This window comes from Oncorhynchus nerka, linkage group LG12, assembly GCF_034236695.1.
Source record: "Oncorhynchus nerka isolate Pitt River linkage group LG12, Oner_Uvic_2.0, whole genome shotgun sequence".
Taxonomy (NCBI): Eukaryota; Metazoa; Chordata; class Actinopteri; order Salmoniformes; family Salmonidae; genus Oncorhynchus; species Oncorhynchus nerka.
Genome location: NC_088407.1, coordinates 40,189,364 through 40,217,129, shown reverse-complemented (window position 1 = coordinate 40,217,129; position 27,766 = coordinate 40,189,364). Strand labels below are relative to the sequence as shown.

General features: G+C 40.9%; 1 protein-coding gene across 19 annotated transcripts in view; it reads left to right on the top strand.

Moving 5' to 3' along the window:
* The window catches only part of LOC115138227 (collagen alpha-1(XXV) chain), a 176,684-nt gene that overhangs the window by 8,153 nt on the left and 140,765 nt on the right, over window positions 1–27,766 (top strand). For 17 of the 19 annotated variants that reach the window (XM_065025573.1, XM_065025585.1, XM_065025586.1 and 14 more), the window contains exons 2-6: window positions 14,328–14,354; window positions 15,706–15,732; window positions 21,628–21,699; window positions 22,310–22,426; window positions 26,397–26,432. In XM_065025573.1, the coding sequence (XP_064881645.1) occupies window positions 21,628–21,699; window positions 22,310–22,426; window positions 26,397–26,432 (225 nt within the window). In that variant the 5' untranslated portion in view covers window positions 14,328–14,354; window positions 15,706–15,732. Of the gene's footprint in view, window positions 1–14,327; window positions 14,355–15,705; window positions 15,733–20,585; window positions 20,646–21,627; window positions 21,700–22,309; window positions 22,427–26,396; window positions 26,433–27,766 lie in introns of all 19 variants that reach the window. The other 2 variants (XM_065025587.1, XM_065025588.1) reach the window with 2 other exon arrangements.

Below are 27,766 nucleotides of genomic sequence, written 5' to 3'. Positions count from 1 at the left end.
CACGGATATTGCTACGTCTGCTCTGGTTCTCCATCTGGACTACCTAGATTTTGAGGTTGGCATTGTCTTTCTGCAGTTGCATCAGAACCTGGTCATGTCGAGTGATGGTATCTTCAACTGTGCTAATGTGCAACTCAGCCCCAGTCGTTCTCAAAAGGAGATCATTCATCGTCAATGGAAGAATGGAGTTCAGACGATTTCTTCTCAATTTTCAGAGAAAGACCTTTATTACCATCCTGAATTTCCCAGAGGAGAGTAGCAAGCATGTCTGGAACTGTTGTCTTAGTTATGAGGGCTAATGCTAATCTAACTGTTGTGGATTACACAACAGTTAGAACAAATCTAACTGCTAACTGTAGCATTATCGTTATCTTGGGAAGCAACAACGTTTTGGTTGTCCTTCTTGCCTCTCGGCCGGAGGTCCATGGCTCTTTGGGAAGGTAAGTACTTGACAATTTATCAGCCGATGTTGGAATATTGTTTCAATGTTGTTATTTAGGTAATAATGGAATAACTTTGAAGAGCTCTGTTTGTCAACGTCTGCTCAGCTCCACGGCATCACATACTCCCCCTTGGTTAACTATGTAACTAACTATTTACCAGTCTTATGGCTTGGGGGTAGAAGTTGTTCCGGTTCCTGTTGGTTCCAGACTTATGGTACTTACGGCACTGCTTGCCGTGCAGTAGCAGAGAGAACAGTCTATGACTTGGGTGGCTGGAGTCTTTGACAATTTATAGGGCCTTCCTCTGACACCGTCTGGTATAGAGTTCTTGTGGTGTACTGGGCCGTACGCAATAGCCTCTGTAGCCCCTTGCAGACGGATGCGCAGCAGTTACCGTATCAAGTCGTGATGCAGCCAGTCAAGCTGCTCCGAATGGTGCAGCTGTAGAACATTGAGAATCTGAGGGCCCATGCTAAATCTTTTCAGCCTCCTGAGGGGGAAGAGGCATTGTCATGCCCTCTTCACGACTGTTGATGTGTGTGGACTATGATAGATCCTTAGTGATGTGGACACCGAGGAACCTGAAGCTCGACCTACTCCACTACAGCCCCGTCAATGGGAATGGCAGCATGCTTGGCCCTCTGTTTCCTGTAGTCTACGATCAACTCCTTTGTCTTGCTGACTTTGAGGGGGAGATTGCTGTCCTGTCACCACAATGTCAGGTCTCTGACCTCCTCCATAGGCTTTCTCATTGTTGTCGGTGATCAAGCCTACCATGCAGTTGTGAGTGAACAGGTGTACAGGAGGGGACTAAGCATGCACCCCTGAGGGGCCCCTGTGTTGAGGGTCAGCGTGGTGGATGTGTTGTTGCCTAACCTCACCATCTGAAGGAGGCCCATCAGGAAGTCAACGACCCAGTTGCAGAGGGAAGTGTTCAGTCCCAGGTTCCTTAGCAGAATGCAGTAACAATTGCGTCATCTGTGCATCTGTTGGGGCGGTGTGTGAATTGAAGTGGGTCCAGGGTGTCTGGGATGATGGTTGATGTGAGCCATGACCAGCCTTTCAAAGCATTTCATGGCTATGGGACAGTAGTCATTTAGACAGGTTACCTTGGCGTTCTGGGACACAGGAACTATGGTGGTCTGCTTGAAACATATATGTATTACAGACTCGGACAGGGAGACGTTTAAAATGTCAGTGAAGACACTTGCTAGTTGGTCAGCGCATGCTCGGAGTACACGTCCTGGTAATCCGTCTGGCCCTGCGACCTTGTGAATGTTGACCTGTTTAAAGGTCTTATTCACATTGGCTGCGGAGAGTGTGATCACACAGTTGTCCGGATTAGCTGGTGCTCTCATGCAATTTTCAGTGTTACTTGCCTCGAAGCTAGCATTGAATTAATTTAGCTCGTCTGGTAGGTTCGTGTCACTGGGCAGCTCTTGGCTGTGCTTGCCTTTGTAGTCTGCAATGGTTTGCAAGCCCTGCCACACCCAACGAGTGTTGGAGCCGGTGTAGTATGATGCGATCTTAGTCATGTATTGACGCTTTGCCTGTTTGATGGTTCATCGGCGGGAATAGTGGGGGTTCTTATAAGCTTCCTTGTTTGAGTTCCGCTCCTTGAAAGCGGCAGCTCTACACTTTAGCTCAGTGCGGATGTTGGGGTATTTACGTACAGTCACTGTGGAGACTATGTCATCGATGCAGTTACTGATGAAGCCAGTGACTGATGTGGTGTACTCCTCAATGCCATCAGGAAAGAATCCCAGAACATATTCCAGTCTTTGCTAGCAAAACAGTCCTGTAGCTTAGAATCTGCTTCATCTGACCACTTTTTTATTTATCTAGTCACTGGTGCTTCCAGCTTTAATTTTTGCTTGTAAGCAGGAATCAGGAGGATAGAAATTTCCTTTGCCAAATGGAGGGCGAGGGAGAGATTTGTAAGCACCTCTGTGTGTGTTTTTTCCCTCTGGTTGCACATTTTAACATGCTGGTAGAAATTAGTTAAAACAGATTTAAGTTTCCCTGCAATGAAGTCCCCGGGCCACTAGGAGCGCCGCCTCTGAATGAGCGTTTTCCTTTTTGCTTATGGCGGTATACAACTCATTGAGTGCGGTCTTAGTGCCAGCATCGGTCTGTGGTGGTATGTAGACAGCTAAAAAAAAATACAGATGAAAACTCTCTTGGTAGATAGTGTGGTCTACAGCTTATCATGAGATACTCTACCTCAGGTGAGCAAAACCTTAGATATCGTGCACCAGCTGATGTTTACAGATATACGTAGACCGTCACCCCTTGTCTTACCAGAGGCTGCTGTTCTATCCTGCCAATGCAGTGTATAACCCAACAGCTGTATGTTATTCATGTCGTCGTTCAGCCACATAAGATATTACAGTTTTTAATGTCCCGTTGGGAGGATACACATGCTTTTAGGTCGTCCAATTTATTTTCCTAGCGATTGTACGTTGGCCAGTAGTACGGATGGCAAGGGCAGATTAGCCACTCGTCGGCGGATCCTCACAAGGCACCCCGATCTCTTTCCGCAATATTTTTTCCATCTCTTTCTCCTGCGAATGACGGGGATGAGGGCCTGTTTGGGTGTCTGGAGTAAGTCCCTCTCATCTGACTCATTAAAGAGAAATTATTTGTCCAGTTCAAGGTGAGTAATCGCTGTTATTTTTGGTCATAAGAGACGGAAGCAGCAACATTATGTACAAAATAAGTTTTAAAAAATGCAAAAAAACGAAGAAAATAGCACGGTTGGTTAAAAGCCCTTGAAACGGCAGCCATTCTCTCCGGCACCATCTTATTAATGGAGTAGTCTACGGCTGCTTTTCTATGTTTCACACTTACTTCATTCTTCAATCATTCCCGTGTCTACTCATGCGTGCCTGAACATTTTAGCGTTTTTTTTAAACACATTTCCTGCAATAATTTTTTATTAGGTTTTTGACACAATAAACTAAATTGAAAGAGTAGACTAGACTAGTTTTTCGGACTAGATTACTAATCTACCACCTTCCCTCAAATTCCAACCCACAGTGATTGATTGACAGGTCTGAAACCCTACCAACTCTGTGACTCCCTGACAATCCCACCCACAGTGATTGATTGACAGGCTAAACTGTTAAAGGGCTCTGTGCAGGCCAGTCACATTCACCCAAATTACAAAATGACCCAAAGTATTCCTTACCCTTAGTGTACACAGCCACAGAGCCAATAAAATACAGAATTTGAAGAACAAACATCAACGTGGCATATTAATATCTTGCAGTAAAACTGCAAATGTGACTTTAATCTCAAGAGAAGACAGGTTTAATGTTAAAAAGGTGTGTGTATGAGGCCTGTTTGCATGTGTGTATTGTATATGTCACAAATAATACATTTGTGGGTGTCTGTGTGTGAAAGCAGGAATATTTAGTAAATATTCTAATCACTCTAGTGTAATAAACAGTCACAAACAGACTCGCATGCCTAACAATGTATGTCCTCTGGCTGTGCTTGTCAAAATAAAGTAAACCTGTATTTGACATGACAGCATTTATTTCTGTTCACAAAGGAAGCTCTGACTTAGGAAAGCTCCCGGCAGTGTGACAACATTAAGTTTGGCCTTTAAGATGTCTGTCTGTTCTTCCCGTTGTGCCCCATAGCAGCTCTTGTTGTTCAGCAAATAATTTAATATCGACTTTGACACCATCATGCGGTTCAACCATTTGATTAGTATGGAATGGACAACCTTAATATAACACTTTACAGACCTGAAAAAGTCTCTGCGCCACTTGCCATTTCTGATATCTCAGCATGATATGGCTGAGTCTACATAATTGCATACAGTTAACACCGTATCCGTATGTATGTGGACAGTGAAGCTAACATTTTAATTTGGCTCTATTTTCCAGCATTTTGGATTTGAGACCAATGTTTCATATGAAATTACAATAGTTTCTATAGGGCAGAACATAATCCAAAACACAACCAAACCTATTTACAATTGCAAACTGCAAATGCAACAAGTTTAGAGTGACATTCTTGATGTAGTAATTGTGTGCAAGGTAAATTGGACCAAATACTAAACTTTTGGCTACTTTAATAATTGTACAAAACATTAGGAGCACCTTCCTAATATTGAGATGCACCCCCCTTTTGCCCTCAGAACAGCCTCAATTCGTTGGGGCATGGACTCTACAAGGTGTAAAAAGCATTCCACAGGGATGCTGGCCCATGTTTACTCCAATGCTTCCCACAGTTGTGTCAAGTTGGCTGGATGTCCTTTGGGTGGTGGACCATTTTTTTCACTAGATGTTGGAACATTGCTGCGGGGACTTTCTTCTGTTCAGCCACAAGAGCTTTAGAGAGGTTGGGCACTGATATTGGACGAATAGGCCTGGCTTGTTCGATGGGGTTGAGGTCAGGGCTCTCTGCAGGCCAGTCAAGTTCTTCCACAACGATCTCAAAAAACCATTTCTGTATGGACCTCGCTTTGTACACGGGGGCATTGTAATGCTGAAACAGGCAAGGGCCTTTCCAAAACTGTTTGGGGAAGGCCCTGCACAGAATTGTCTCGAATGTCATTGTATGCTGTAGCGTTAAGATTTCTAAGGGGCCTAGCCCAAACTATGAAAACTGTCCCAGACCAATATTTGTCCTCCACCAAACTTTATAGTTGGCACTATGCAGTCGGGCAGGTAGCATTCTCCTGGCATCTGCCAAACCCAGATTTGTCAGTCGGACTGTCAGCACTCAGTGGCCCCTTTCTGTGAGCTTGTGTGGCCTACCACTTCCAAGCTGAGCCTTTGTTATCTTCACAACTTACTCATCAACATGATTTTTGATGGAAAGCCTATTATCAATACAAATGCCGAGATCTTTGTAAGGGCACCATTCAATATGCATAAATCATCAGATACATTGTTTTTGTGGTTTGGAAAATTACATATACTTGGTTTTACCTGCATTAAGTACTATTTTCAGTTCAACAAAGGCAATAAATGCAGATTTAAGCTCCGAAATAGCCTGATCAGCTGTGGGGCAATAGCATACACAACAGTGCTATAATCGTGCCGGAGTAGATGGGTGTCGTTTTATGGCCTCCTAACCAACTGTGTTATTTTGCATTTTTTTTGCATTTTTTATAACTTATTTTGTACATAGTGTTGCTGCTACCATCTCTTATGACCACAAAGAGCTTCTGGATATCAGAACAGCGATTACTCAACTCGAACTGGACAAAAAAAATAATTATGAGTCAGACGCGAAGGATATACTGCTTCTCCGAGACCAGGCCCAAATCGCCGTCTCTGACAATTTTATGGGCTAGCCTCTGACACCGCATATTATAAAGGTCCTGAATGCCAGGAAGCATTACTGGGCCGTACGCACTACCCTCTGTAGCGCCTTACGGTCAGATGCCGAGCAGTTGCCATACCAGGCGGTGATGCAACCGGTCAGGATGCTCTCGATGGTGCAGCTGTAGAAGCTTTTGAGGATCTGGGGACCCATGCAAAATCTTTTCAGGCTCCTGAGGGGGAAAAGGTTTTGTCGTGCCCTCTTCACAACTGTCTTGGTATGTTTGGACCATGATCGTTCGTTGGTGATGTGGACACCAAGGAACTTGAAACTCTCGACCCTCTCCACTACAGCCCGTCGATGTTAATGGGGGCCCTGTTCGGCCTGCCTTTTCCTGTAGTCCACAATCATCTCCTTTGTCTTGCTCACATTGAGGGAGAGGTTGTTGTCCTGGCACACACGGCCAGTTCTCTGACCTCCTCCCCAAAGGCTGTCTCATCGTTGTCGGGGCGCGTCAGTAAACTTAATGATGGTGTTGGAGTCGTGTTTGGCCATGCAGTCATGGGTGAACAGGGAGTACAGGAGGGGACTAAGTATACACCCCTGAGAGGCCCCAGTGTTAAGGATCAGCATGACAGACGTGTTGTTGCCTACTTTTACCACCTGGGGGCGGCCTTTCAGGAAGTCCACAAACCAGTTGCAGAGGGAGGTGTTTAACTCCCGATTCAACTCTCTTTGTATATGTGTATTGACATGTTGCACCGAGCTGTCTGTCTAAACTACAGGTACACAGCTAGGTCACCCATGCATACCCCACAAGACATGCCAGAAGAGGTCTCTTCACAGTCCCCAAGTCCAGCACAGACTATGGGAGGCACACAATACTACATAGAGCCATGACTACATGGAACTCTATTCCACATCAAGTAATTGATGCAAGCAGTAAAATTACATTTTATAAAATCGATTATAAAACACCTTATGGAACACAAACATAGGCACAGACACATGCATACACACACACACACGATAACATATGCACTATACACATGGATTTAGTACTGTAAATATGTGGTAGGGGTGCAGTCGGGGCCTGAGGGCACAGTGTGTTGTGAAATCTGTGAATGATTGTAATGTTTTTAAAATGATATAAACTGCCTTAATTTTGCTGCACCCCAGGAAGAGTAGTTGCTGCCTTGGCAGCAGCTAATGGGGATCCATAATAAATACAAATTTAAAGGACCCTGAGCACCTGGAAAAGTGCTACATCCAGTTTATTATCATTATTACCTTTATTAGAAAAGCACATAATAATGGCAATTGTTACGCTTGTACAATTCCTGTAGCTACAGTGAACAACAATAGGCAGAAGTTGAATTGAGCCCATCCACTTAATATTTCTATAGAATATTTGCTCTTAAATATGATACTGTATAATGCTGTAAAATGAGTACCGACACTTCAAGCACCAGCAGAGGCGGTCGAATTGAAATTAAAAGGCAAATATTATACACAGGGGCTGATTAACACTCATGAGTAAAGGCATAATCAGATCATGAGAGTACAGAAATTGTTGATCAGATAATATCTGAGGTGAGCTGGTCATGTGTGGCTCAGTTGGTAGAGCATGGTCCTTGCAATGCCAAGGTTGTGGGTTTGATTCCCACTTGGGTCAGTATGAAAAAAATATGAATATCTATGCACTCTAAAATGAGAATTGCATTTTGAGCCTCAATGCAAGGCTTTCAATGTACCCCCAGAGCTGACTGGAACAACTCCAGTGGATGTCTGCCTGTCCAAGCGATGTGCAAAGCAGTGCAGTATAAGGTGCTGACCGTGTCAGCAGAACCATTTCAACATGCGTTGCTTCTAAATGGAAGTCAACTATTCACACTCAACATCAACAAAACTAAGGAGATGATTGTGGACTTCAGGAAACAGCAGAGGGAGCACCCCCCTATCCACGTCGATGGGACAGTAGTGGCGAGGGTAGTAAGTTTTAAGTTCCTCGGCGTACACATCACAGACAAACTGAATTGGTCCACCCACACAGACCGCATCGTGAAGAAGGCGCAGCAGGAGCTGAAGAAATTCGGCTTGTCACCAAAAGCACTCACAAAGTTCTACAGATGCACAATCGAGAGCATCCTGTCGGGCTGTATCACCGCCTGGTACGGCAACACCTCCACCCACAACCGTAAGGCTCTCCAGAGGGTAGTGAGGTCTGCACAACACATCACCGGGGGCAAACTACCTGCCCTCCAAGACACCTACACCACCCGACGTCACAGGAAGGCCATAAAGATCATCAAGGACAACAACCACCCGAGCCACTGCCTGTTCACCCCGCTATCTCCCAGAAGGCGAGGTCAGTACAGGTGCATCAAAGCAGGGACCGAGAGACTGAAAAACAGCTTCTATCTCAAGGCCATCAGACTGTTAAACAGCCACCACTAACGTTGAGTGGCTGCTGCCAACACACTGACTCAACTCCAGCCACTTTAATAATGGGAATTGATGTAAAATATATCACTAGCCACTTCAAACAATGCTACTTAATATAATGTTTACATACCCTACATTATTCATCTCATATGTATATGTATATACTGTACTCTATCATCTACTGCATCTTTATGTAATACATGTATCACTAGCCACTTTAAACTATGCCACTTTGTTTACATACCCTACATTACTCATCTCATATATATATATATATACTGTACTTGTACCATCTACTGCATCTTGCCTATGCCGTTCTGTACCATCACTCATTCATATCTTTATTTACATATTCTTTATCACTTTACACTTGTGTGTATAAGGTAGTAGTTTTGGAATTGTTAGGTTAGATTACTCGTTGGTTATTACTGCATTGTCGGAACTAGAAGCACAAGCATTTCGCTACACTCGCATTAACATCTGCTAACCAAGTGTATGTGACAAATACATTTGATTTGATTTGTAATGCTTGAAAGTGTGTGACACGTATCACCATATGATGTGATTCAACATAGTTTAGAGAGAAATTAACATCCATGAATGGGCAACTTTTGATAAGCTTAGAAGGCTCCTATGATAGCAGATAAAGTAAATCTCTATTTTAGAGAACTAATGAATGGCACTAAAAGCAGAAATGAAATTAATTGCTCAATATTATATATTTTTTTCATTCTGTCAAATTCAATCAGTTAGATATTTGTCTATTAAGCATTACTGTAAATGCAGAGTTCCCTTACTACATTTACTATAAAACATTTAATCTTGTGGGTTGTTTCATGTGTGTTACTATTGTAAAACATTCATGTTAGGTTGTGTAATCCACAAAGACTATTAGGCTTGTCAAGGCGTTTAAAGATTGCTGTCTTAGTGTGAATGTGTTCAGACTGAAAACTGCCAGTGACCTAACCAAAGCCAGCAGGTGTGTGGCCAACAATGCTGAAAAAAATGATTTACTAACACATTCACTACATTAAAAAAGGATGTGGACAACTGCTCTTCGAACATCTCATTCCAAAATCATAGGCATTAATATGGAGTTGGTCCCCCCTTTGCTGCTATAACAGCCTCAACTCTTCTGGGAAGGCTGTCCAGTAGATAATGGAACATTGCTGAGGGGACTTTTTTTCATTCAGCTACAAGAACATTAGTGAGGTTGGGCACTGATGTTGGGCTATTAGGCCTGGCTCACATTCGGTGTTCCAATTCATCCCAAAGGTGTTTGATGGGGTTGAGGTCAGGCCTCTGGGCAGGCCATGTTCTTCCACACTGATCTCGACAAACCATTTCTGTATGGATCTCACTTTGTGCACGGGGGCATTGTCATGCTGAAACAGGAAAGGGCCTTCCCCAAACGGTTGCCACAAAATTGGAATCACAGAATTATCTAGAATCTCATTGTATGCTGTAGCGGTAAAATATCCCTTCACTAGAACTAAGGGGGTCTTAGCCCGAACCATGAAAAACATCCCCAGACCATTATTCCTCCTCCACCAAACTTTACAATTTGCACTATGCATTCGGGCATGCTCCTGGCATCCGTTAACCCAGATTCATCTGTCGGACCTCCAGAGAACACATTTCCACTGCTCCAGAGTCCAGTTGCCGAGAGCTTCACCACTCCAGCCGACGCTTGGCATTGCACATGGTGATCTTAATCTTGTGTGGCTGGAAACCCACTTCATAAAAATCCAGACAAACAATTATTGTGCTGACGTTGCTTCCAGAGGCAGTTTGGAACTCGGTAGTGAGTGTTGTAGCCGAGGACAGACTATTTTTATGCGCTATGCGCTTCAGCATTTAGCTGTCATCTGCTGTGAGCTTGTGTGGCTTACCACTTTGCGACTGAGGTGTTGTTGCTCCAAGACATTTCCACTTCACAATAACAGGGGCAGAAATGTATTGTATGTCTGGCTTGAGGGTCTACAGTACACCAGTGTTTCCCACTGTTTCCCCAGGGGATAAACGTGCTCGATGTTGCAATGGCAATTATTTTAATTGAGCACATAGACCATCTGCATTATTCTGCCTTGAGATTTGAATACTGAATGTTGTATTTTCTTAAATCTGACATCAATAAATGACTGAATTACTCATAGTTGGATGCACAGATCTCACGTCAGAATACCTACCCATGTTCCCTGTATATTATGCCTCTTTGAGGGGCCAGAAAAGGAAGCATGAATGTATAATTGCAGTGCTTGTCAGTGGCCAACAACTTGACTTTGAGCCAGCAGAGAGCATGAACCCCCATGTAGAGGAGCCAACAAAAAAGGCGGGCATTTTCTCTGTACATCCATAGATGAACCAGTCACACTTCATATGCAATGTAGGCTATTGTATGGTAGCTAGCTAAGTGTAACGTAAACTCACCCCATTCCGTACAAATGTGCGCAACCGCGACGTTCAAACAAGGCTGCAAATAAAACTAATGGGACTGAAGCAACTGTGTTGACTTCAAAATCTAGGGTGTGAACTATGTTTCTATTCAAGCGTTGATCGACATGGTAATGGCTCTATAGTTTTGGAGAAAAGTAGAGAACTGACCCTCCGTTACATCGTGACGTGTCATGCCGTAACGTACAGCACGCGTAAAGCAACTATTTCTGTCTTACAATCTCTCCACCAGGTGTAGCACTCCTCTCATCGTTTAAAAACAAGAAATGGACAGTGACTGGGTCATTTTTTTGCGTCGTCACTGCAAGCGATCATCACTCTCAAAAGACAATTTTTACTTCTGAAGATCACTTTAGCACCGCCCTAAAAACCCGATTCAAATTCAACACAAACCTTCAAATAGGTATGTAATGACACATTATATAAACTTTTTTTTTAGGCAATAATGTGATAAGTTGGACAGATCAAGTGAAAAAAAGCAATGCTTCCACATGATATCTCTCCTTCTCACTATCACGCATTAGTTTCTCTTCCCCACCCGCCATTTAAAAAAAGACCAGACAGGGCTCATTGCCTTGAATCATACAGAAACGGGCAGCTTGGAGGGCATGTCATTGACTTTGTTGGAAAGGGGAGAAATTGCGCTTTACAATGGTATTGACATTACAGTTGATCTGAAAGTATTACGTTTTTGGGGTGCTAAAATAAGGTCAATTGTACGGACCAAGGCGATGTACAAAAGTGAGTGAGTTTACGTTACAGACACAATGCATGAAACACTAAATAGTTATTCCAAGCTAGCTAACCACTCTAGCTAGTATTGACATAATTAAATCACAATGTATTATCTAATTTCCATGAAACAGCTGCCTGTGTTAGCTGCCGAGTTAGTGCATGTCCTTAGCTAGCTAACTAGATAGCTGCGTTGTGCTAGCTTGTGAATATGCTAACGTTAGCTAGTATGGGATAATGGAGAGTGAATTAAATTGTTTCTTTGTAATCTCGTTAGATAGTAATTTCACTGTCACCCTTCTGGTTAGTATTAACCTCTAGCGTCGAGCAATCCCGTATCCGGGAGCGTAATCATAGCCTCAAGCTCATTACCATAACGCAACGTTTCCTATTCATGAAAATCGCAAATGAAATAAATATATTCAAACACAAGCTTAGCATTTTGTTAACAACACTGTCATCTCAGATTTTCAAAATATGCTTTTCAACCAAAGCTACAGAAGCATTTGTGTAAGAGTATTGATAGCCTAGCATAGCATTAAGCCTAGCATTCAGCAGGCAACATTTTCACAAAAACAAGAAAAGCATTCAAATAAAATTAACCTTTGAAGAACTTCGGATGTTTTCAATGACGAGATTCTTAGTTAGATAGCAAATGTTCATTTTTTCCAAAAAGATTATTTGTGTAGACGAAATAGCTCTGTTTTGTTCATCACGTTTGGCTAAGAAAAAGACCGGAAAATGCAGTCACTTACAACGCCGAACTTTTTTCCAAATTAGCTCCATAATATCGACAGAAACATGGCAAACGTTGTTTAGAATCAATCCTCAAGGTGTTTTTCACATATCTATTCGATAATCTATCAGTGGTGGCAGTTGGCTTCTCATCAGAAGCAAACGGAAAAATACTGCAGCTGGAGATTACGCAATAATTCCAGGACACCAAGCGACCACCTGGTAGATGTAGTCTCTTATGGTCAATCTTCCAATGATATGCCTACAAATACGTCACAATGCTGTAGACACCTTGGGGGAAACGTGGAAAACGTAAGCTGACTCCTAGCTCCTTCACAGCCATATAAGGAGTCATTGGGATGAGGCAGTTTAAAAAAAATGCGGCACTTCCTGATTGGATTTTTATCTGGGTTTCGCCTGTAACATCAGTTCTGTGGCACTCACAGACAATATCTTTGCAGTTTTGGAAACGTCAGTGTTTTCTTTCCAAAGCTGTCATTTATATGCATAGTCGAGCATCTTTTCGTGACAAAATATCTTGTTTAAAACGGGAACGTTTTTCATCCAAAAATTAAAATAGCGCCCCCTATATCCAAGAAGTTTTAACAAGGGCTTTCTACAAATAGCAACATAAGTGCAGATAGCTTGGAATCGAGACCATAAGCAATACACACATTACATCTGCATTGCCAAACAACGCTACTGCCACCTTTTGGTTAGGAGTAGCTGACGACTTCCATGGTTTTTGCTGTGTGAACACAAAAAGAGTGACTGCCGACATTCTGTTCAGAGGTGCCAAGTAAACATTTGACAATCCTACTGGTGTGTCTTAGCTATAAAGTTTTGGGCTAGGAAAACTACAGGTGAGAAAAACTACAGTTCCCCTGAGCCGGCACCTCCCTCTCAATACCATTGGGGATTAATCCGATTGGTGCTGCCACTAACCCAAAATGACTGGGACGACTGTACTCAAAGAGTGGGCCCTGCATACAACAGAACGGTGTGGAAGGGCTGAAAGGGTGAAGACCCTGTTTGAGCTCTATTTCCTTAGCACAGTGTTGGTTGAAGAGAAAGGCTGCTGATATATCTCTGGATCACTTTCATTCCAGACTGTTTGATTGGTGCGATTAATGTACCACCACAAAGTCTGTGTCTGTTGGCTTGCTATTCTGGGCCAGTGAGAACACAAACACAGGTCAACATTTTTATACAATCAATCTACAGATTATTACAGTCAGTGCACAACCAGTCATATTTTTTCGGAAGTTTATACTTAAGCTGAAGATCTTGCCATGTCTGGACAAAATCCATTAGTGCTTGCGAACATGCAGCTTTGATGATTTGGTATTATGGAACAGTTCACTGGTCATGATTTTCTTGAAGCTGCCTTAATTTTAAACCACAAACATACTTATTTGACGACAAAATCACATCAATCCTTTAACTCAACCAATGTTCTTGAGCCAGATAAAATGTTCAACATGTGCATTCCACTACAACAGTCAGCCGACCTGGGTTCAAATACTTTTGAAAATTATAAATTCCACCCATCTTGTGGAAGGCTAGATCAAACAATAAAAGTACTTATAGTGTTTGATCTAGCCTTCCATCAGAAGGGTGGGATTTATCATTTTGGGACTATTCTATTAGTCCATTAAGCCACACAAGCTCAATCAAGCACTGACCAATGGGCTGACGATAAATGACATGGACTGCATTAGAACAGTGTTTCTCAACCTCCGGTAGGTACAATGTTGCTGACCGGTTGGTCAGTTAGTGAGCTGACACTGATTTTATTAGAGTTTAAATGCCAGTTTTACTGTACGTGGTGCTCAAAGGAGGGAAACCCCAGCATGCCAGTTCCTGGAAACAAAACCGGTTGAAAAACACTGGGTGACCTCATTAGGTCTATTCCTGAGAATACGAAGGCATCCTGTTCACCCATTACCTTTTACAGGGCCCACCCAGGAGCTTTTCATACATTGAATGACTGACTTTGGAATGTAGAACTTACCTTTCAAAGCAATTGTGTAAAAAGTAAGTGTTCCCATTGTGAAGAGCATATATAGTTTCTCTATACCACTTGTCAGAACTTTGTTGGATATTGCTGGATTTATGCACATTGCCTTGTTCTGCATTGAGGTTGCATGCTTTGGCTGTACATTTTTGTAATGCTATGAATATGTATGTATAAAATGTTTTACTTTTTTAATTTAATGTTTTTCTGCCCAATAGGGTCCTCCTGGTCTTCAGGGTGACAAGGTAGGTAAACAAATGTGTATAGCTATGTTTTATTCATATGTTAAATGCATAATTAATGTATTAATTCCCAAGGGCTAACTTTCTTTGATTTCTCTGGCAGTGGATGGACATGATCTAAATTCCTTGGCTTCCCACCCTTTTACAATACATTTTGGGGTCAAAAGCATTAACGTATGACTTTACTTTATTCCCTAATCAAATGTGTCCATAAATAATGTAGTTTTGTATGGTATTCTAAAGTTCCCATTAAAAATTGAAGTCCTACCTACCTCAAGTCTTAGTTGTGAATATTTAAATATTCACATCGTTTACAAATCCACTGACTTAATTACTTAACACCAGGGCCCGAACTGAAGTGCTTAAATGCTTCGCTGAACATCCCTCCATAAAATGGCAGCCGACCATGAGAAATAACCACACTATCTTTATAAGTCTGTTGAACTTGGGGACCAATATGTACCCATGCGCCTTGTTTTGGAATATTAAAGCCATGAAAATGGTTGAGGTTCCATGCTTAATTCACACACAATGGAAATAGGCTGCTCTGGTTTTCCTCTGTCTTACTCGATTAGCAGGCATTGCAAAGCATCCGTGTGGCTCTAACAGGGCGTATATATTATTTTCTTTTTTGAGATAGTTAACTGACAGTTGCTGGTATTCATGTTTAGTGAAAGTTCTGTTTACTATCAATCCTTTCTGTTCAGTCAGACCCCTCTAATAACTCAATGTACCTCATCAACAAATAGTTTGTCGATCATTTTTATTTAAGCTTTATTTAACTAGGCAAGTCAGTTAAGAACAAATACTTATTTACAATGATGGCCTACCCCGGCCAAACCCTCCCCTAAGCCGGACGACGCTGAGCCAATTGTGCGCCGCCCTATGGGATCAGGGCACAACACTTACAGTAAATAACAGAAATGCAGAATGGGTCATTCAAAAGTTGAGGTTTATACTAGTGTAGCTAACTGACAGTTGGTAATTGGATACACTTGCATTTTGTTTGGCCTCGTTCAACTTCAGCCTATTTCTGTTCAATGTTGAAACAGCAACTGTGTTAAATCACCCACCCAAGTTGAATTAAAGTACACCGTCTGAGGATGTGCCAGTCAAAAATTTGACTAAGAATTGGCAACGTCTTAAATGTGTGGTGAGGTATAAAGAGATTGGTCATGTATTAATTTTACTCTATGATCAATGAACACTCCCCCTTCCCCTATTCACGTCAGTCTGTGTTATCATAAGTGATTTTACTATCAACCATAATATTTGAGGCTGACTATATTATTTTTTCTTTGTGTGTGTGTCTGGTTGATGTATTTCAAGACCAATTCTTTCTGCCCCTTTGCAGGGGGATCAAGGCGACCAAGGACCGCGGGTATGTGGTTTGCTCCTTCTTGTCATTTTCTGATTGGCTGTTGAATGTGACTTTGTGTTGAATGTGACTTTGTGTGACTGTATTTCTCCCTCGCCGAAGTAGTGGGCAAAATATATGAGATTCCAGGAATACGGTTTTTGCATGGGATTCCAAGGGTAGTTTTAACACTTTTTTTGCAAAGACAACCAGAGCAACATACTGTATACTGTAGCAGGGAGTTCCAATATGATCAAAACCAAAGACGGGTTATGTTATATAGGTTGCTGAAAACGACTGTCCATCATTTTTTGTATTATTCATCTCAGGGAGCCTACTTGAAAACATGACAGAGAAGCAATTTCCCATTTTGCTCATCACTAAACAGTCAATAGACATTAAGTCATAGAATTACACTAAAACTGTGTAGGACACCACTTAATTCTTCAAAATAACAACCCAAATGTTAAAAGTGGTGGAGTTGTCCTTTAACACATGTTTAACCTGAAGGTGGTTTCTGGTTCCATCCATAGGGTCTAGAATGCGGCCCATATACTCCCCCTTCATAAAGGTGGTGACCTAAATAATTATCGCCACATTTTCAAACTCTTGCTAAAATCTTAGAATTATTGGTAAATACTCAACTTAGATCATTTTTAAAAACTAAATTTAGTCTAACTGTTCATCATGGTCATAGCACCATGTCTGCTACCTCTATGGATTTAAACAACATTATTAATTGTATGGAAAGGAATAAATACTGTGCTGCCCTTTTTTATAAAGCTGTCTAAGGCTATTGACACTGTGGAAAACTCATCACTTATTCAGTGGCTTTCTTCAATTGGCGTGTAGCTGATTTGAAAATGATTTAACGGACAGAGTGCAGTGTGTATTTACTGATGGTGTTAAATCATTTTTTTTGGACACCCTTTGATACAGTGATTGATTCTTTGTCTGGATCTTTTTACGTTAACAATATTGTTTTATCTGTAAAAAAAAAAGTAACTTTCACTTGTACTGTTGCAGATGGTACTACTGTGTATGCTATTGCCCCCACAGCTGACCAGGCTATTTCAAAGCTTCAGTCTGGCTTTATTGCCTTGCAGAAAGCCTTTGTTGAACTGACATTGGTAGTTAATGCAGGTAAAACCAAGTATATGTTATTTTGCAAATCACATACAAATGTATCTGATGATTTATGCATACATACATTGGATGGTGTCCACAGTGATCATTTCCCAGCTTATAAATATCTAGGATTCTGGATTGATGATAGGCTTTCCTTCAAAAAGCATGTTGATAAGTTAAGATGTTAATAATTAAAATTGGCTTATGTTACAGGAATAGGTCATGCCTTTCATTAAATAGCAGAAAACAAATCATTCAGTTGATATTCATTCTGGTCTTCGACTATGATATCCAGGGGTGTCATGCACCCCAAAAATCTGAGGGGCACAAAGTACATGAGGATTACTGGGGGGTTGGAGAATTTTGAATTTTTCAAAGACCTGAAACAGTTTTTTAATGCAATCTAGAGCCATAATGATTGCTTAATTCTATGTAAAAAAAAAAAATTGAAGCATAACTCTTAAGCTGCCTGTATCCTCCTGACTGGTGGTTCTTGTTTTAAAGAAACAAAATATGGTTATCTGCATCTCTGCTATAATCTGGGTAAAAGATTGAAAGGAATTTGAGTCTTATTTCGTTTCTGCTTGCTTTTCTAAAGTCTACCAACCTTGCCAGCTGACATGCCAGCTAAGATAATTAGACAATCTAGCTACTTGATTGATAGCCTGAAATGGTTTATTTTTTTGTTAGTTATGAGGGTGGGAGATTGGGAACCTATCTGGGCTAGCTAAAGCCTACTTCATCAAATTGCTAGGTGGTAGTAGTATTATAGAGAAAAAATATATATTTTTACTTTCAACGTGGCAGTCATAGGATGCCACCTTTCCAACAAGTCAGTTCATCAAATGTCTGCCCTGCTAGAGCTGCCCCAGTTAACTGTGCTGTTATTGTGAAGTGGAAATGTCTAGGAGCAACAACGGCTCAGCTGCGAAGTGGTAGGCCACACAAGCGCACAGAATTGACCGCTGTCCCATTTGCAACACACTCAAACTGCCTCCAGAAGCAACGTCAGCACAACTGTTCACGTAAGAACACCGTGCGCAATTCCAAGCGTCGGCTGGAGTGGTGTTTCCATCCTAGTGATCTTAGGTTTGTGTGTGGTTGCATTTCATGGAGTTTCCAACAAACAGTTATTGTGCTGATGTTGCTTCCAGAGGCAGTTTGAAACTCGGTAGATTCAGATTCAAGAGAGGAGTCCGTAATTTGCTTCCAGTAGACAGCTGGAAGTTGTTGAGGCTATTTTGGGAATGTGTCTAGAGATACGGGATTAAAAAACTTGAGTGTCTCCATTGATCCTAAATCCTGGCAGTTGTGTGCAGACTTAGGACAACTGAGTTTTGGATAAATAATTTGTGGTAATTTGCTTTCTAATGATAATGACCTTTTCGGCGAAGAAGTTCATGAATTCATCACTGCTGAGGTGAAGGCCATCCTCACTTGGGGAATGCTGCTTTGCAACAATATCAAAAATACATTTTTTTATTTTTTATTCTCCTCAATCAGGTTTAAAAAGTAGGCTGATCGAGCAGCAGTGAGGGCACTTCGATACTGCACTGCCCTGTCTTTCCAAGCTAGTTGGAAGACTTTCAGGTTGGTGGAGGGCCATTTCCGTTCCAATTTCACTGGAAGCTTGCTTCAGGGCTCGGGTATTTTCTGTAAATAAATATTTTCAATATTTATTCTATGGGACCAAACTAGATCCAGGCTATGACCGTGGCAATGCGTAGGTCAGGAGACATGTTTGTTCAAAAGCCACTGAGTCAATGATGCCTTCGAAAGCCTTTTTGAGTGGTCTGTGGACTTTTCCATGTGAATATTGAAGTCACCAGAAATGTTAAAATTATCTGCCATGACTACGAGGTCCGATAGGAATTCAGGGAAATCATTGAGGAACTCTGTATAAGGGCCTGGAGGCCTGTAAACAGTATCTATAAAAAGTGATTGATTAGGCTGCATTGATTTCATGACTAGATGCTCCAAAGACAAAAATGCTGTCATTTCTTTCGTTAATTGAAATTTGCTGTCCTAAATCTTATCAACACCTCCACCTTTGTGGGATGCGCAAGGGATATGGACACTAGTCTAACCAAGAGGAGAGGCCTCATTTAACACAGTACATTTCCAGTCAGGCCAATTACATCAAGGTTATAATCAGTGATTAGTTCATTGAATATGACTACCTTGGAAGTAGAGGGATCTAACATTACGTCGTCTTATTTTGAGATGTGAGATATTATGACAGTTTCTTTCAATAATGACAGGAATGGAGGAGGTCTTTTATTCCAGTGAGATTGCTAAGGTGAACACCGCTATGTTTAGTTTTGCCTGACCTAGATCGAGGCACAGACATGGTCTGAATAGGGATAGCTGAGCTGACTACACTGACTGTCATAGTGGCAGACACCTCTAAACTAGCAGGCTGGCTAACAGCCTGCTGTCTGCACCCATCTCATTGTGGAGATAATTCTCTCCATATCAGTTATTTTGCTTACTACAACTGCAATCATCCTGCTGTAGGCAAATACATGGTAATGTTACTCTACGAAATATTCAACATCCTATTCAGAGAGAAATACAAAAAGTGATTAGCAAATGGTTGGGAATATCAGTCAACCACCAATGTCATTACCATTGTCACAAATATCCATGAATGCAGTCACAGTACAATGTGGCGAGTGCACTGTCCCACATATAATGTGAGTGGATTTGATGCATTGAAGAAAATTGCAGTTTTTGGCTGACTCTGAAGTCAGATGATGATTTATTGTCCCACAACAAGGAGACTTGGTTTGAACACAGATAGTGTCAATGAGCTTGACAGTGCTAGACTCTGGCCAAGTCAGCAGTGTATAATGAGAGCTTACACAGACCTTTGGCATCACGTAAAAGGTGGGGGATCAATGCTAAGTCCCACTGTCTCCCGGCAAATGTATCGAATCATTCATGAATCTAAGATACTCTAGCCCAAAGAGGCAGCACAAGTGAAGCATGTCATATCTTCATTGTTCACTTTTCAAGATTGTGTCAGAGCTGTTATGAAGCAAAGCAATTTGGTTTGAATATTTGATTGAATTTCCATAGAAAGTATTTTTTCCCCTTTGATACAAACACTCTTAACAACTTAATGTTTTGCTTTGCTGGCATTCCCAACCTATGTCTTAGGTGTGTTACTGATCCAACTAGAGAAAGAGAAACAAGCCACATTGAACCCTTTGCGTACATTTGGAATCAAGTGATTATATAGGTTACATTTGGATTCCATGATATGGTAAATAAAAATTAAATATGGTATAATTAAAAAAGGTTCAATATGGTAAAATAAAAAATATTTGGTTTGAAAAAAGACCTGGACTTTGTCCATTGACAAATCATTTTGGGTGGCAATTGCATTGACAGGTGTTTGGCACTCAATAAAGACAATCATTAAAGTTAATTGCTTCAAAATAACATTTGATGTTGTTGGCATGTAGTACAAATCCTTACAGTGTAATTAAAATATCCTCAAACTGGTTTTCAGTGTCTTACAGAGATAAATGAAACATTTAAGTCCATTATTACATTTTTTTAAATATTGGGGAGACAAAACAATTAGCCATTAACTTTTTCATGGTCTGTTGAAGTCAGTGAAATGTGGAACAGATAACTTGACTACTCCGCTGTTATGGATGTTTTCATAACTTTGATTGTGTTGTGTCTGGAGCTCTATGTTTTGTCTGTGTTGAGCAATCTTGTGCTGTATGTCCTTTTAGGGATTGCCTGGTCTCCGTACACTGGCTGCTTTGCACAGCAATCAGATCCTGACTGTCAAGGTTTGTTGGTGTGGCCTAGCTGCTCAGTCTGACCCCTGGATGACACACACTGAGAAAGAATGAGCCTTTACTTCTGGCCCCAATGACAGACCAGGGCCAGGCACAGTAGTTAATCAGGGCCATAATCGTCCACTCAGTGCCACCAAGTCCCGAGGGGATTCTTTTTCATGCAAAATGCCAGGGCCCCATTTGAAATCCAAGGTAGCTTTTTATAACCCAGTAATGTGTAGTTGATTACGACCAGAATTGTACTTTTTCTAACCAAGACATGGTCTTGCTAATGTCCATTGATGCTGAATGAATGGAAGGAACTTAGCAAGGAACATTCAACAATAAACCAAAGTGGCAAAATGTTTTTAAATCCCATACCCATGGTTCACCCCAAATCTCTAAATGCAAGGTATAATTTTCAGTGGGCTATTTAGTGCTTAATATACTGTATCTCCTCAACTGTATGATTTCCATATTTCAATCACACAAGTTCAACTCCAATATATTTAGGTATTTCTAGTAATGGATCATTTGAGATAATACCAATGGACAGCGCCAGAGATACTTGCCCAACTTAAAAAACACTGCGTAAAAAATGTACCTTCAGAAGGTCAACCATGCAGCTTTTCGGTGTGTCCACCTCCGGGGGTCTGGCTTGGCACTGAGCACTACTGTCAGCACCTCCGCAGAGGAGGAATCCCCATTTTTCCAGGATCTGCGAGCCCAGTGTGGCGTCCCAGCATCCCTGAGGTGGTAATTATGTGCTCTGGCTCCAAAATTAAGTCCAGACTTCCAAAGCCACTGTGGTGGAAAAGTGTGGATTTCTCCCCATTTATGAAGGCGCTTAGTTGGGTCTTGTGACGCAACATCTAATCAAAATCTATGTTTTGCCCTTTGACTCTTTCCTCTTTTTCTTCTGGGACCTCATCCTCCTCCAACCTCACTTACCTCTGAACTTCGACTTCTTGACCTCACACACCTGCTCGCTCAGATGGTCTTCCCTAAGATCAATCATGGCTTTCTTTCTGCTGACCAGCAGCTCATAAAGCGGCGGCTTATTAAGGTAGTGGCTGTCCTTGCTCGTCTTTATCTTTCCTCCGAAGGGGTTTATCACCTGACAACTTCTCCTTGTTCATTCCTCAGTTTGCATGCCAGCATTTAGTTGGACCTATCAGAAGCACCCATTCTGTCATATTAGAGGAAATTCTAGAAGCATACATTTAGTAATGATCTTCATACATTGCCACTTGTAACTAAAGAATGAATTTTCAGAATGTTTTAGATTCATCTTAATGAAAATTTGACACTTACTATTGCTGTTTGTCAAAGCTTAGTGTAGTCAAATGTGTTAATTGAACTGGGAAATTCTAATTGGGAATACTCCAAGTAGCAATTATTTTAAACAACATTTCAGATATAGACCAGTTAGAAAATGTTAGTACATTTATTTATTAATTTCTAAAGTACTACTCCAGTGTTATTAACTTAACATCTGATACACTAAAGTAAGAGTTTCAAACTTCCCTTCATGTTCCCTATGGAGGTTTTCCATGTCCAACCGACTACTCATTTCACTATTATTTCTAATGATTGCTCTACTGATGTCTTCATTTTTTATCTAAAGGTTTGAAGCCATTTAATGTAATGATTTGACTTGTTGCATTGCTCTATAGGGAGATCAGGGTTCGGCAGGTCCACCAGGGCCTCCTGGACCCCCAGGTCCCCCTGGCCCCCGAGGGCCACCAGGGGACACAGGCAAGGATGGGCCCCGGGGAGTGCCAGGTCTGCCGGTGAGTACAGTATTGTATGGGTACAGTACAGTACAGTCCTTGGCCTGTGAAATGGCATAAAGGGGAAACCCCTTTAATGAATGTAACACAAACGAAATTGCTTCTGATTGCCCATATATCAGAGGAAAGTGGAAGATGCATTTTTAAAACAAAATGATGAATGAAAAACAATAAGCAGTCTTTTTATTAATAACTTCATGTTTCTTAACGGGCTTTCTACAGTCACTGACATGTTTTATTCAATGGGCATCGCACATAATCTTTCACAGAAGCTGGACAAAAAATTATCCAATATAAATGTTGACTGTTTTGCTGCTCCAAAAGTTTATATTTGAATAAAACATTGGTGATAGGCTACTGATTTGGCTACTGTGCTCTTCCGCTGGCAAAAGCAATGCCATAACCAACTGCCTTGCCACTAAGATCAGCTTTTGGTTGGTCTTAAATATGAAATTGACATGTCTTTAAAGGGATAGTTAGCCAAAATTACAGACTTACATTTTGTTTTCCTTACCGTGTAAGCAGTCTATGGGCAAGGTATGACAGTAATCCATGCTTTGGTTTAGTTTCCCTGACACTGTTCCCAAATAGTAATATTTTAGAATTTGTGGCACAAATCCCATTCAAGTCATGTGACCGAAATTTGCATTTTTCACACGCTACCGCATAATTCTGTAGCACGTCATTAAATTCTCAGCCATTTTTTCTGTTACTGCAAGTTATTGCTAGTTTGACCACCAGAGGGCATCTTTGAGAAGCATTTGATAGTATTCCGTATTGGCATTACCAGAGAATTTTTAAAACCTTTTTTGTAATAACATAGTATATGGGATTGATTTTAAGAAATTTGGCTTAATTAAGTTGATTCATATTATGGTGTTTCTATTCAGAGAAAAACAAAATACAAAACCCTTAGCGTTTCCGTTAGGATGGATTGGAAAAGATGGCAATGTACAACATGATTGTTGGGAGTAGGCTACAGGATCCGAAGATTCTAAATTGTTTGCCTTCATTAGACAACTTTGTTCCAATATTTCTGTAAATCAGTGATATTTATTCCCATAGTAATTCGTTATGAATCCATAACTAAATCAACTTCTGCATTTTTAAAGAGTATTTTTTTATCATAATTTTATTAACTAAATGTGTTTATTTGTTTATTAGGCTACTGTGCAGTCTACAATACATACTGTAATAAACATGGGAAAGTGCCTAATTCCTTACATAAGGGAGAGCAGGCCATGTCTGTACGACAGAATGCGGGGCACGCGGGAGACTGGGTTCAAATCCTCATTGGGAAGGAAGAAGTAGGCTGTCCTTGTGAATAGGAATTTGTTCTTAACTGATGTTTTCACTATTGTTCTACAATATAGAAAATAGTAAAAATATAGAAAAATCTTCGAATGAGTAGGTGTGTCCAAACTTTTGACTGGTACTTGCTTAATTCATTTGATTAATATTATGGTGTTTCTATTCCATGAAAAACAAAAAACCCTTCCTAAATAAAACATGCCAGTGTTTCTTGACCGCATCTCCCACTTTTCGCTAGTTCAAAATATATATAGTTGTAAACATTAGAGAGTGTTTTTTAGCTTTAGCGGATATTTTTTTGTAGCAGTTCATATTTTCCCCAGTGCCAATTTAAGAACTTCATCCACACATTGGATGAATAGCCTCTTTTTAGAAACCTATTGCGCATTTCGGCTGCTTTTTATGGATAGTCCTGAAAATGGGGGGGTCACACCTAGCTCGGCTATTAGACAATTCTTTAGTAAAGGTTGAATAGTCTATTGTTCAGCTAATAGCCATCCTGCTATGCTGGTGAAAAACTAATAATAATACTTTTCCCCCTTTCCACGTTGAAGATCCCAATTGATAAAGTGTTTTTAGCCACAATCGGCCCCAACCCAAATTAATAGATTTGGGCACAGTCGATAGCGTGTTGGACTTCGGGCTAGAATTTGAGGGTTCGAAACCTGCTCCCTGCTTGCTACAATGAATTAGTTTGATACACCTGGTATTGGATATGGCTGAAGTATCGATTTTCATAAATTAACTTTATGACAAAAAAAAAAGCACAATCGTTTGTCTCTACATGAACTAACATATTCCTCTAACATATTCCTCTTCCCCGTAATGTTTTGTCAGCCATCTTTGCTGAAGTCACTAGGGACGGATGGCCAGCGTCAAATTGGTCATTGGAACCACTCAAAATGATTGGTCATATAAAAACCTTGGGACCCAAATGCATAATGGGTGCTCTAACTACCCCTTGTGGTGGTCTGGAGCAATGACCTCTAAGTCTGGGTACCTGTTATCCCGCGGTGTAAGCTCGCAACTTTTATAGGAGGAACCACTGTAATATCGGTCCCATGACTGGAATGAGATTTGCCCCACAAATGCCAATTCATCAACTAACTCCATAGATATGTACCACAAAACCTACCATTTCAGATGGGCCTTGGGTTGGTCTATAGCGCCCCCTAAAGTTTAATGGTGAAGATACATTTTACCTGCATGTATGTTTTAGGTAATGGCTTCCCCTGTGTTGGGTCTACATGGCCAAAACCATATGGCCTTTGTTTATTGCCTTTATGATCGCAACAATTATGAAAAACCAAATCAAATGTATTTATATAGCCCTTCGTACATCAGCTGATATCTCAAAGTGCTGTACAGAAACCCAGCCTAAAACCCCAAACAGCAAGCAATGCAGGTGTAGAAGCACGGTGGCTAGGAAAAACTCCCTAGAAAGGCCAAAACCTAGGAAGAATGTTCATAAATGACCAGTATGGTCGAATAATAATAAGGCAGAACAGTTGAAACTGGAGCAGCAGCACAGTCAGGTGGAAGTTGAAACTAGAGCAGCAGCATGGACAGGTGGACTGGGGACAGCAAGGAGTCATCATGTCAGGTAGTCCTGGGGCATGGTCCTAGGGCTCAGGTCAGTTGAAACTGGAACAGCAGCATGGCCAGGTGGACTGGGGACAGCAAGGAGTCATCATGTCAGGTAGTCCTGGGGCATGGTCCTAGGGCTCAGGTCCTCCGAGAGAGAGAAAGAACGAGAGAAGGAGAGAATTAGAGAACGCACACTTAGATTCACACAGGACACCGAATAGGACAGGAGAAGTACTCCAGATATAACAAACTGACCCCAGCTCCCGACACATAAACTACTGCAGCATAAATACTGGAGGCTGAGACAGGGGGGGTCAGGAGACACTGTGGCCCCATCCGAGGACACCCCCGGACAGGGCCAAACAGGAAGGATATCAGAAACCATCAGAAATCGAGAAATTGTGATATTTTATTCAGTGGTGTTTTAAATATAAAGTTATCTTTTACACTCTAAAAAGTTATGTAAGTTCTACCTGAAGTCTACTGATTCCAATGATATATATATACTATGACATTTTATACTTTGTCACTTTTAAGAACTTTTACAAAAATCCAGAATATGTCTAAATAAAGATGTTTAGCTGTAGTGCCATTGCAGATTGAACCTATTACACTCTAGGGCACCAGTTTTCCACAATGGCCACCAACCAGCTACATAGGGCCGAATCGGACAGATGTCACATGGCCGTACCTACATAAAGCCCAGAACTGCACCAATAAAGAACTATTCATTTGAATCAATTGCTATTCACAGTAGAGTCCACCAGATGCAAAAGGAAGAATGGACACCTAATTAGGATGTGGATTGTTTATTTTTATCTAGAAACTGTATCATTGATAAACTGATGAATTTGCCTCTGTATTGAACACTAACATCCATCTGCATAACCCACATTTCAAATCCAAATCTTCATAACCAAATGTCTTAAAATGTATTAAAAAAATATAAATAATTTAATGTTCCAAATCCAATCCAATTATTTATCACCAACTGTAATTTCAAGTCATTGAAGTAGAACAAATCTCCCCATTTATCTGTGCTTTACTAATTGGGCATTTTATATTTGTACAGGGAGATCCTGGGACCCCAGGAGAGCTAGGACTAATGGTAAGTAGGTCATTATGTTATGACATCCACTTCTTCCAATGCTGTTTACCCAATACCTCAATACCTTGTGTTGTGCTTATTTAGAGTTTAGCCTACATTGAACTGATTCTGTGAAATGGACCCGGAGATGCTAAAATTATTCCTATTGCCACAGCGTTTTTGTGACTAATTGTTAAATAATGATGTTGAGGTTATATTTAAGTTTCTGTTTCCAAAATAATAATATAAAATATTGCCATGTTGAGGATCTAGTTGACGGAGTAGCTGTGTTGATTTCTTCAGGAAATTGTACCAAGACGACATGTTGCCCCTTGGGAAAATTATGCCTCTTTACGTTACTGTGCTAAAATGGTTTGCCAGTTAGATTCATAGGCCCAGCACTGTGGCATATTTGAAGCCTATTTTATTAATAGACTTTTCTCGCTCACAATTTTTTTTGGTCTAAGCACAGATGCAACCACTTAAGGAAGCTGCATCTTATTTAGAACATCCATACTTGCATTACATTTTTACCATAATTTAAATAACTGATTTTGTTGATCCATGGTGAATGGCTACAGCATTTTTATGAAACCCTGTTAAAATATATGTATATATTTTCACACAAGAAAGTCATTATAGAGGCAAACTGTTCAAATGAACAGCAATCACATACTGTTTTTAATAATTTAGCTATTTAATGAAAGGTCCCTCATAAAAATGCATAGAATAAGTCAACCCAGCCTGTATCGTCTGATGACAAAGAAGTGAGGACAGAAAATGGGACAAACAAGCACACTGTGTGATTGGAATGTTCACAAGTTCATGAGGTGCCAGAGAAACAGAGTTCTCTCCAGTGATGTTCTCTCTGATTCCATCATCACTAGCTTTTTGTTGCAGTGGAAAGAAAGGGTCAGGCATTTGAAGGAGAAAAAGATAGGGTGGGATGGGATGGTGCAATGGAGAAAAAGATTGAAAGAGAAAGAGAGAGAGAGAGGAAGGAATGGAGAAATAAATAGAGAAATAGAATATGGGTACAAATGTACTATTTAACCCACCCTTTTGCTGTCTTTTCACCTTTCTTTAACCAGGTAAGCAAGTTGAGAACAAGTTCTCATTTACAATTACGACCTGGCCAAGATAAAGCAAAGCAGTTCGACACATACAACGACACAGAGTTACACATGGAGTAAAACAAACATACAGTCAATAATACAGTATAAACAAGTCTATATATGATGTGAGCAAATGAGGTGAGATAAGGGAAGTAAAGGCAAAAAAAAGGCCATGGTGGCAAAGTAAATACAATATAGCAAGTAAAACACTGGAATGGTAGATTTGCAGTGGAAGAATGT